General features: G+C 47.3%; 1 protein-coding gene across 1 annotated transcript in view; it reads right to left on the reverse strand.

Moving 5' to 3' along the window:
* Positions 1 to 12,228, reverse strand: part of CDKAL1 (CDKAL1 threonylcarbamoyladenosine tRNA methylthiotransferase) — a 2,471,408-nt gene that overhangs the window by 400,808 nt on the left and 2,058,372 nt on the right. Inside the window, exon 12 of the mRNA XM_078687932.1 lies at positions 8,963 to 9,025. Within this exon, the coding sequence (XP_078544058.1) occupies positions 8,963 to 9,025 (63 nt within the window). The remainder of the gene's footprint in view (positions 1 to 8,962; positions 9,026 to 12,228) is intronic.

The following is a 12,228-nucleotide window of genomic DNA, read 5'->3' on the forward strand; positions in this document are numbered from 1 at the left end:
AGCGGCAGCGCAGGGTTATTAGCGATTGGGAGGCAAGCAGAGTAAACACTCTGACCAGTTGATAGCAATTCTGTGTCAACGCCGCAACACACATAAGTTCACACAGTATGGGCTCAAAGTTGGTGACCGAACTTCTGACAGTGTTACATCGTTCGCGTACATGGAGACCACTACCCTCTGTGCCATGTAGTTGAAGCCACGTTCTGCATGGTATTGCCACAGTCGGAAATTGCGAGCGGCTCCATGGCGATGCATAAAGAAGTGAGGAGAGAGGGCATTGCTGTCTGATGCTTCTATGTATTGCATTGGGGTCTGCAACTCCTCTGTTGATGTGGAGTCGACCATTCAGGAGTGTGTATAGGACTTTGGTTCATTAGAGAAAGCCAAAGCCAACACACCGCAGAGCGCAAACAGGTAAGGGCCATTCCAGGGAGTCAAAGACCGCCTTGAAATTGAGAAAAGCCACCACTGCCGAAAGCTGCAGGGCCAGGGAGGAGGGAGGGATGGAAGTGGCGATCTTCTTGGCCAGTATTTTGTTTACATTTATCATGGATAGGGGCCTATAAGATTTCCACTGATTAGGTGGTTTTTCAGGTTTACGAAGTGTGACTATAAGGGCTTCCCGCACTGAAAGGAGCAAGTGCCCAATGTCTCTAGCTTCCTCGTACATGGCCGGTAGATGTGGCGCTAGCTGCTTGGTATAGGCCTTGTAGAATTGGGCTGTTAGGTCATCCGGGGCATTCCCTTCCCTTCCAAAAAGTCCCGGATGATGTCTTCCGAAGTGAAGGGGCCATACAGGAATTGTCTATGGCCGTTATCAAGCCAGAACAGCTTAATGATGTCGAAGTAATCAGTTAATGTATTGGGTGGCACTTCACCCTTGGAAGTGAAAAGCGCAGTGTAGAAGCTGAGCACGGTCTGGTCGATGTGATCAGAGGAGTGGTGAGGTTCACCAGTGGCACACAGGAGTTCAGTAATCAGGGGCGGCCTTAGGCATGTGCAAGCTGTGCACCTGCACAGGGCCACCAAACCCCACGGGCAACCACGCCAATATATATCCTTAATATAATAATCCTCGGAGGATAAATACATATGTGCGTGGAGGCCCCTGGCAGGGATTTGGCGGCCTCCGGCTCTGTTCAACTTCCAAACACCCTGACACCCCTCCCCCCTCTTTACTGGCCTCCGCGCGCCGCCCCGCCACGACCCCCTCTTCCGGGACCCCCTACCTACCGTCCCTGCCCAGGGCCTCCATGAGGCTAGAGCTGCCCCTGCAGTAATATAAGAGTTGCAACACTGTTTTTAAGTAGAGCTGCGAAGGTCTTACTCGCTCGGTCACCCTCGCCGAAACGGCATGCGATGGCATTCTTGTGTAGAAGGCGCACTTAATTACTCTGACATCTTTTCAAGCAACATCGCTAGGTGACATGTGTCGGCTATGTCAAAGTAACTCTCCTCGAGTTGACAAGAGTTCGCGCTTGAGTGTGTGCAGTTGTGCTCACAGACCACGGAGGATACCCGATTGTTTAGATTTGCATATTCCATGAATGCACACCTTGAAGGCCTCCCAGAGCATTCCAGGAGAGGCAACAGTGCCGGTGTTAAGTATAAAGCAATAGCACTGTGCATCTCTGTGTGAAAGATGGGGTATGTAAATGTATTCGGGGGGGGGGGTGGCTCCAGGTGAAGGTGCACTCAGAAGGATCTCCCATTGACAAGGTCAGGGTCACTGGCGCATAGCTGAAAGTGTTCAGGCGAAGTGTGTAATGATGACATTGTGTATGCATATGTCACCGGTGACTAGTCAGTAGTCAAAATGCGACCACACTCCGCAGGAGGAGGTCACGCAGGTGCCCTCAGTTGCATGGGGATGCAAGGCAGGCCATATGTCGATTAGGTCTAGGTTGGACAGCAGAGAGTGTTTCTGTGCTGCTGCACAAGGGTGCGGGCAGAAGAGAGTGGGATCAGTCAGTCTGGGGGTCTAGTATGACATTGAAGTCACCCCCCCATATCACTTGTTGAGTGGCCATGGGCTACAATGTTGTCCAACACTTCGGCAAAGAAGTCCTGAGAGTCTACATTAGGGCCATAGACACATGCTATTGTACTCCAAAAGCCAGCAATGACTCCATGCGAGATCACATACTTTGCCTCTTTATCATGCAACGCCAACAGTGTGCTCTACTGTACTGCCCTTCGGAAGATTACAGCCCCCCTCGTTCATAGTTTGAGTATGTGAAAATGTGAGCTTCGCCGATCCACCCTGCATGCAAGTGTCCTCGAGTCTGCACCATAAGGTGGATCTCCTGTAGTAGTGAAATGTCCACATTGTGGTGACAGAGGTAGGCAAATGTTTTCCTAGAGTCATTCAGCCCATGAACATTCCAGGTCAACAATGTAATCTTCGTTACGCCATCAAATTGACCATCTGCATCAGTGGATGTTCAGGAGGGCCTGCACCTCACGGGGGACGGGTGGTGGTGGGGGGAGGGTTTCATGAGTGATGCAGGGTGTGCCGAGCATCGGGATGCAGTGAATCAAGCACCCTGGAAAGAATTAAGGGAACCACAAGCAGGTACATACCCAACATTTCAACACCACACTGCAACAATTCAACCATTGAAGAAAATGTTTCCCATTACAACCTAAAAGTAAAAAAAATTGAATCATCCTTCGGGCGATTCAGAGAGACAGACGGCCTCCGGTCCCACAACGCGGATCAGGTGGCCCATGGCAAGGTTGTCTAGGGCTGCAATCTGAAGAGTTAGTCATCGTCACTGAAGTAGCTGTCATGATCCCTGTTGGACTGCAGTTCCAGCCCCCCAGAACCGCAGGAGAGTTAGTGGCAGAACTTGAGGGCCACTTTGGGGTCTGTGAAGTAGTAGGCTTTTCCACTGATGGTGATTCTGAGCTTGGATGGGTAGAGGAAGACTGGATAACCTCACGGGTGATAAGCTACCCTCTACGAATCCACCTTAAATTACGAAATTCCTGCCTGTGGACTGCACAGCGAGAGTAAAGTCTGGGTATATCAATATTTATTGCCTTGGTAGTGAAAATTTGAGTCGATGCTGTTGAGGTTGTTAGCTCACCTGCGCAAGTAAGTCTCAGAGTTCTAGTCAGGCAGGTCGTCGTGGCACCTATCGGCAGTTGGCCCGCTGGATGCCCATCCTCTGTGGGCCTTGGAGCGAGCCACTTGTCAAAGCTCAATTTGGCCTGTTGCTTGTCTGGGTTTCCCCATCTTTACGTCTGCAAGTAGCATTCCGCCAGCAGGAGAAGGGGAGGCGAGGGTACCCTGATGCTCAGCAAAAGGCCCACTCGCCCTCAGGCCAGGAGCAGGGGGGTGGGAGGGGAAGAACAGCCCACAGCACTCTGCCCCCGGCTGTGCTGATGGCTAGAACTGGGGCAGCTGATGGTGCCCCCTGGCCACTGGTCAGAAGTAGTGAGCCATAGCAAGTTGGATCATGGGAGAAATGGGCCCTTTCTCTACCTTGTTCCCACCGGGCAATTGCGACATCAGGATACAGGCCTCTGCAGAGTCTGTAGTGTCAGCCGCGACCGGCCACTCCCTGCAGCTCCCCAAGTGGCATGAGCAGGCCGTGGCTCAGACGAACGGCATCTCCCCAGGAGTCAGCACCGTGCAGGCCACCAGCAGCGACCTGGTCGATCAGCCCCGGCGATGCAACAGCGGCCCTGTCAGCGCTCACCCCTCAAGGCGTCAGGCCTCCACAATGGCTGCAGTGACAGCTCGGCCCGCCACACCCTGAAGCCCTCTAAGGGGGCAGGAGCAGGTCGCAGAACAGGCAGTCAATGAGGATGTCTTGGCCATGCGTGCACGGTGGTGGCCGGGGGGATTGGCAGTCGGGAGTCCACTCATCCAAGGGAAGCTGCGGCGGGCAGATGAAGCAGCCACTGCCATGCGTACACCCGCCTCTCCAGGGCTGGCTGAAAGACTGAGACCTGTTTGCGGCGCCGCAGTCTAGAGAGTCTGCCATCAGTTTCCACGGGGGCACAGTCTTAGCATCAGCCCGTGGTACCGTCAGGATCTCCATGTGGCCCACACCCCAGGAAAAGGTTACCATTTTGCTGTCCTCCAACGGCCGCCAGGCACAACCACACATGCACCGCAATCCACCAGGGCAGGATCTGGTGTCAATGGACTCAAGTGGAAGCCCCAACAGTGTGTCTATGACAGATTATATGTCTGGGCCAGCACAGCCTCATGCTATGGCGGCCATCTTGTTGCCCGGCAAACGGGCACACCTGCTCTCCATTACTCTTCATCTGTGCATTATTCAGACCTATAAGCATCACCAAGCATACTAAACCTCATTTGCTACCTTGAACATCGCTCTGTTCTGCTTTTTAGATAAAGTAGTGCACTCTTCAAACCACCACCACCCATACTTCCAAAAACAGGAGTTTTTTGAGGCTGGACAGCATGCTGGGATGCCAAGCCAATGCTCAGCCACGATTCAGGTAGAACAAGCTGTGCGCATCCCATAGTGCACCCGGATGTGTAGCACCATCCAGAGACAAGCAGACTGCCACTACAGTTCATTTAACCATACCTCGCCTACTCATCTCCAAACACCGACCTCACCCACACATACATTGCTGCCAGTGTGTCTAGTTCAAATATATATATATATATATATATATATATATATATATGCCATCCAAAAAAGAGTCGCCTGCTGAGGAGAGAGCCACAAGACAGGAAAGTCTTTGCCATCAATTTTATTGCAGGGTAAAACGGGGATTCTTGCCAAGCATCACACAAATTAAAGTCCAATAGTCCTGACGCGTTTCATGCAGGGTAGCATTTCTTCAGAGGCATATGGACGAGCGCTGACACAGCTTCGCAGCATAACTACTTAAATCAATTACCCCGCCCATGTAGGCGTGGCCTGTTGCTCGGCTTCCTGGGTGTTGTAGTGTGCAGTATTGCTCATGTGAGCTGCTGTGTCGATGCCCAATGTCAAAGTTCAAAACCCCAGTGGGTAGGGATAGCACAGCTCGAGTCCCCGTTAATACTTCCATCCTGCAACACTCGCTTCCTGTCCCTGAATCAGCGGCGTCGGTTGGCGTCGCTGCAGAATGCCGAAACGGCACCAGAGCTCTCTCCGCGGCCCAGGCAGAGCCGCACAAATGCCATCCAAAAAAGAGTTGCCTGCTGAGGAGAGAGCCACAAGACAGGAAAGTCTTTGCCATCAATTTTATTGCAGGGTAAAACGGGGATTCTTGCCAAGCATCACACAAATTAAAGTCCAATAGTCCTGACGCGTTTCATGCAGGGTAGCATTTCTTCAGAGGCATATGGACGAGCGCTGACACAGCTTCGCAGCATAACTACTTAAATCAATTACCCCGCCCATGTAGGCGTGGCCTGTTGCTCGGCCTCCTGGGTGTTGTAGTGTGCAGTATTGCTCATGTGAGCTGCTGTGTCGATGCCCAATGTCAAAGTTCAAAACCCCAGTGGGTAGGGATAGCACAGCTCGAGTCCCCGTTAATACTTCCATCCTGCAACACTCGCTTCCTGTCCCTGAATCAGCGGCGTCGGTTGGCGTCGCTGCAGAATGCCGAAACGGCACCAGAGCTCTCTCCGCGGCCCAGGCAGAGCCGCACAAATGCCATCCAAAAAAGAGTCGCCTGCTGAGGAGAGAGCCACAAGACAGGAAAGTCTTTGCCATCAATTTTATTGCAGGGTAAAACGGGGATTCTTGCCAAGCATCACACAAATTAAAGTCCAATAGTCCTGACGCGTTTCATGCAGGGTAGCATTTCTTCAGAGGCATATGGACGAGCGCTGACACAGCTTCGCAGCATAACTACTTAAATCAATTACCCCGCCCATGTAGGCGTGGCCTGTTGCTCGGCCTCCTGGGTGTTGTAGTGTGCAGTATTGCTCATGTGAGCTGCTGTGTCGATACCCAATGTCAAAGTTCAAAACCCCAGTGGGTAGGGATAGCACAGCTCGAGTCCCCGTTAATACTTCCATCCTGCAACACTCGCTTCCTGTCCCTGAATCAGCGGCGTCGGTTGGTATATATATTTCAAATCCTCTAATGTTTCTGAGTACACCAACTTGAAATATATATATATATATATATATATATATATATATATATATATATATATATTACAGCTCCTCTCGCACCAGCCTGTCGCACACAAAGGCGGGTGCCTGCCAGTCGGGCGTGCACCCGACTCAAATATCTGCTCCAACAATCCCTCCCCGCAATCCACGGGAACCAGGAGGCAGCACTCCAAAGGCAGGTTACACAAAATAAGTTTATTCTCTCACAAAGCGCTTTCGGCACTCGGCCTTCGTCAGTGATGAGACGCCGACCATCTAAATCAACATGTATTTAAACGCCCGCGTTGCTCGGGTAGTCAACACAAAGATAGGACTATCGTAGCAATCAAAATCAAAAAAGTGGCGGTCGCCATCTTGGAATGATATTTATCGCAATGTGTAAACAATACCTCAGTGTGTTTAAAATTAGAGAAAATACACAATGCGAAAATGCAAATCATAAGATCACGCCCTGAATGGGCCGGATACACAATATAGTGTTAATGGAAAACGGGAAATCAAAATTAGACCCCAAGCGCCATATGGCTGCAATATTAACACAAGCTATAGTCCTATATTCTTCTTTATGTTATTAGGCCCTGGATGGGCAACAATTTATCATCATATCTGCAACATAACTCAATCCTCATGGAAAAAGTTCAATGGCAATTCATTCTTCATACTTATGAAAACAAATAAAGAAATAAATGAGTAACGTGAAGCAATGTGACTGTCAATTCAAATCAACTCATCCCAGGTGTACAGCTAAGTCCTCATGCATATTCAGTCCTGTTGGTGTTTTGCTCAACAAGTCTATAATGTACCGTGATTCCAGCCTTCTTAATTTTAAGAGTCTGTCACCCCCCCTGGTACTTACAGGGACGGAGTCCAGGCAGAAGAAAGTAAGCAATTCTCTGTTGCGTGCATGCTCTTTGTCGAAATGTCTCGCAACAGGATAACTTGCATCTGCGTTCTGGATCGCTCTCTGGTGTTCTAATATCCGCAATTTCACCGGATTGGTGGTACTGCCCACATACCTTCTGCCACAAGGACATGTGAGGCAGTATACCACATAAGGCGTGGTACATGTGAGGAATTTGGAGATTCTCTTAGGGTCCTTAACACCAGGAATGCTGTACTGAATTACACGTTTACTTCCCTTGCACGCCTTACATCGTCCACAGGGAAAGAAACCTTTCATAGGTTCGATTTTAGGTTTGGGTTTCAATTCATCATGGTGACTATGGACCAAATAGTCTTTTAATGCTCTTGCTTTTCTAAATGTGATCAAAGGATGGGAGGGCAGATCTTGCTTGATAACATTATCCGTCATTAAGATATTCCAGTGTTTACGCAGTATGCGTTTGATGTCTCCAGAGTTCCGTGAATATGTAGTTATTAGACGGAATTGCCCAGTTTCGGATTTGTTATCCTTTTCATGAGTTTTATCTTCCAGCAGCTTGCTCCTATCAAGGTTCTCAACTTTATTCAGTGCTTGTTCCAATATGGTGGCATTGTATCCCCTTTCCTTGAACCTTCGTATGCAATTGCCGGCTGCTTTTTTGAACTCATTATCTTTGGTGTTATTTCTCCTTATCCTTAAAAGCTCACCATAGGGTATACTATCAACCAAACTTTTCGGATGCCCGCTGGTGGCATATAGTGTTGAATTCCCTGCGGTAGCCTTTCTGAACAGTTTGGTATGCAGATTGCCTCCTTCAATAAAAATAGTCAGATCTAAGTAATTCACTTCCTTTTGGCTGATTTCTCCTGTAAATTTTAAATTATTCTCGTTGTTATTCAGTACCTCCAGATATTCCTCAGCGAGCTCCACTGATCCTTCGATGATAATGAACAGGTCGTCGATATAGCGATACCAACATCTCACCAGTTCATTCCATTTGTTGTTGGTATTGGACCAGGCTACCTGCTCCTCCCAATGCCCCACGAATAAATTCGCGAAGCTTGGGGCCGAGCAAGTGCCCATTGCCACGCCTGTTAGCTGCTTGTAGAGGTTAGTTCCAAAAAGGAAGATGTTGTTCTCGAGGCAAAATCTTAAGAATTCGATCAACATTTTATTGTGTTCGTAATATTTCACAGGCCTCCTATCCAGAAACCAGGAAATAGCTTGTAGCCCTTCTTCATGCTCAATGCATGTGTACAAGCTAGCAATGTCTATGACCATCATAGTGTACCCTTCTAGCCAAACCATCTTTTCAATGCAATTCAGAAAATGTTTTGTATCCTTCAGATAGGATTTCAAATTGACAACATGAGGAGAGAGAAAAGAGTCCACATATATAGACAGATTTTCAGTCAAGCTACCCTGAGAGGCTACAATCGGCCTCCCAGGGGGGTTCACCGGATCCTTATGTATCTTGGGTAGATAATAGAAGGTCGGAGTTACTGGATTTAGGCATCTCAGAAACAGATGTTCGTCCCCATTTAGCATGTTACTGTTGTACCACTTTAGTATCATATCGTGGTAGTCTTTGATGCTCTTGTTATATGTAGATTCGTATATATATATATAGATAGATACACCTACGGGGGTGATTCCAGCGCTTTATAAATCCCATACATATATTTATCCAGGTTCAGGGAATAAACAGTTATGTGAACACAAGGCCAAAATGCTGTAAAACACATGCTATAAACATGAACATCAAGCTCCTTGATATGGGACCCAATCTTAATGTAATAATGCTCCTATGCCTCACTACAGACTTAAACAGCATAAAATAAGTTTTAACCACACTCTTACGTGTTCTGTCCTAGATTAGTTTACTTCTCACAGACTCGGTCCCTGTTTTTTCCTCTTTGTATTCGCCGGGAGGAGTTAACTCACTGAACAGACTAATACACTAATGTGCAACGTCTTACCTTGTGGTTGTATGGGCTGTAGGAATGAAAGAGTTGGGATAGCTCCTTTGTTCTTTGCTTTTTCTGTGAACAAAAAAATGAATAACACACATTAAAGAGATTACAAACAAAAGGTTAAAAGCAGTGTTTGAATCCCACTTGATAGGCATTGGGCCAATGTTGAAACATTGAAATTGTTTTAAGCGTGGAGACTTAACCATAAAAGAGGACAAACACGAAACTCAAATGTTTGGGCTTTTATCTACACTAATGACATTTGATCCAAGTTAACCACAATTGCTACTAACAGTTATTGGAAAAACAATTCAGTAGAAAATTAAAGCGATGCAAAATCGAAAGAAATACCTTTGAACGATTATTTCTAGTAGCATTTGAGCAGGGATGTTGTGCCTGTTATTTGGTTCCCCCAAACAGATGCAACATTTCTTGTGCATGTTTGAGTGAACTATATATATTCTTCATTGGGTCCATTTCAAAGTTTCAGACTTTCAGTGAACAAAGGTGCCATCTTGGAAAACGGCAGGGAAAACACTACACAATGTGACATCCACATATTTAATTTTTACAAAAACTTGTTGCTGAGAGTCACTGGGAGGATTTCCTGTAGGAGCAGCACTTAAACACGCATTGGCAAAGCCACTTGGTCTCACCTATGCAAGTGTTTAAGCTGTGGTGTACACCAGTGTGGAGTGTGGTAGAGTGAAGTGGCATAGAGTGTCATACATTGGATTGGCACAAAGAGGAGTCGTGTAGAGTGAAGTGGCGTAAAGTAGCGTGTACTATTGCAGAGTGCAATGGCGGCAAGTGTTGCAGAGTATAGTGGCGTACAGTGCAACTGCACAGAATTCAGCGGTGTAAAATCCAGCGTCGTAGAATGCAGTGAGATAGAGTAGAGTGTTGAATAGTAAAGTGGTGTAGAGTGCTGTGGTGCAGAACAGAGTGGCGTGGAGTGCAGTGGTGTAGAGTGGTATACAGTATAATGGCATATAGTGCAGTGGCATAGAGTTGAGTAGAGTGGTATAGAGTTCAGTGGCATAGAGTTCAGTTGCATAAAATGTAGTGTTGCAGAATACAGTGTCAGAGTGTAGTGTTGCAGAATAGAGTGTCAGAGTGCAGTGGTGTAGAGTGCAGTGGCATAGAGTACAATGGTGTTGAGTGGCTTAGGTGCAGTGGCATTGAGTACAGCTATTAAGAGTAAAGTGCAGTGGTGTAGAGTGACAGGTGAAAACTGTTGTATGGTGGTGTAGAGTGCAGTAGCGTAGTGTGCAGCAGCATAGAATTCAGTGGGATACAATGCAGTGGCATAGATTAGAGCGGTGCATAGTAGAGTGATGTGGTATAGAGTGCAGTGGCTTAGAGCAGTGGCGAAGAGCAGTGCAGAGTGGCACAGAGTGGAGTGGCACAATGCAGCGCTGAGTGGCGCAAAGCAGCGCCGAGTGGCGCAGAGCCGAGTGGCAGAGAGCCGAGTAATGTAGAGTGCAGTGGCAGAGTAGAGTATACTGGCATAGAGTGGAGTGGCCTAGAGTGCAGTGGTCTAGAGTGGAGTGTTGCAGAGTGCATTGGCGTGAAGCGATGCAGAGCCGAATGGTTTAGAGTGCATTGGCATAGAGAGCAGTAGTGCAGAGTAGAGTGGCATAGAGTTCAGTGGCAGAGAGTGCAGTGCTGCTGATTAGAGTGTCATGAAGTGCAGTGGTGTAGAATGGCGTGCAGTGCCGCATAGTAGAGTGGCGTAGAATACTATGCTGTAAAGTGCAATGATGTAGAGTGCAGTTGCGTAGAGTTAATTGACAGAGTGCAGTGGCATAGAGTGGAGTGGAATGGTGTAGACTGCAGTGGTGTAGAGTAGATTGTTTCAGAGTAGAGTGGCGTAGAGTGGTGCAGCGTAGTGTGCATTGGCACAGAGTAAAGTGGTGTAGAGCTTAGTGGCATATACTGCAGTGGTGCAGAGGAGATTAGAGTAGCATACAATGGATTGGTGTAAGAGTGCAGGGGTGTGGACTGGTACAGACTAGAGTGCATTGGTGTAGAGTGTATTAGTATAGAGTGCAGTGGCATAATAATAATAATAATAAAGGCCTTTGTAGAGTGCACAGCTACCTCGACTGAGGTGTCCCGGCATAGAGTGCAGTGTTGTAGAGTGGTGTTGAGTGGAGTGGCCTAGACGAGTGGTGTAGAGTGCAGTGGTGACGAGTGCAGTGGTGTACAGTAGAGTGGGTAAAGTGCATTGGCCTTGAGTAGATTGGTGCAAAGAAGAGTAGAGAAGTGTTGAGTGCAGCAGCATAGAGTGTAGTGATGCAGAGTGGAGTAGAGTGCAGTGGAATAGTGCAGAGTAGGGTGCAGTGGGTTGGAGTTGTTCAGAGTAGAGTAGAGTGGCACAGAGTAGAGTATGCATGGTGTGGTAGCACACTGCCATTACAGGAAACACATTTTCAATTGAAATGACCATTGCATTTCCACAGACACACAGTTTTGCACTTAAAAGTATACTGCGCACAAACTATAATGTAGAAATGGCATCACCTAGTGTAGGGTTCTCTAAAGTCAGCCCTGAAGGTCCGGATCCATTCCAGATTTTTAAGATAACTACATGTATTCAAATAGAGGATATGCTAAAGATGTGACACGGATCCAGCCATCCAGGAACAACTTTGTAGATCCATGACCAAGATTTGTTTTGATCATATTAAGTACTTGTTTCCAACACACTTCAGAATTAACAAAAAATTTGCTTAATTTGTGCTTTCCTAATTCTGATATATTCTGAAATACTTGTGCAGTTTATTTAAAGGTTGTTGTAGGCTAGATAAAAACATGTTCCTACCCCCAGTAGTCAGCAAGAGTGTCACATAAATCCTCTTCCTTTGAACTGGGAGAAAGAAAAACAAACCCCAACTTTCCTCGGAAGACAGAGCCTGCCATTTGACCTCTGTTCTAAATGCACAGCAAATGTGGCTAACAACTAGATTTGCAAGCCTGTTTACAGAAAGGCGCACTTGTGGAAAAATACAAGGAGAGGTAGTGTGAAAAGGCTTTGATCCTTGGGAGGGACGTACTCAAGCTGGACAGCCTAAAAAAAAATAAAGCCTGTGAATAGGAAGTCACAGAATGCGAGTTACAAACTACAAAGCCAATAGTAAGAAACAGGCGGAATGTCCCCAATGATGATGGAATACATGCAGCTGAGAGCAGCAGGATCTATACATACGGTGCAAGGGCTGAACATAATTGAACTAGTTAATACAATGTAAGGGGAACTCACTCTTTTG

The sequence above is a fragment of the Lissotriton helveticus genome, chromosome 4_1 (genome assembly GCF_964261635.1).
Source record: "Lissotriton helveticus chromosome 4_1, aLisHel1.1, whole genome shotgun sequence".
Classification (NCBI taxonomy): Eukaryota; Metazoa; Chordata; class Amphibia; order Caudata; family Salamandridae; genus Lissotriton; species Lissotriton helveticus.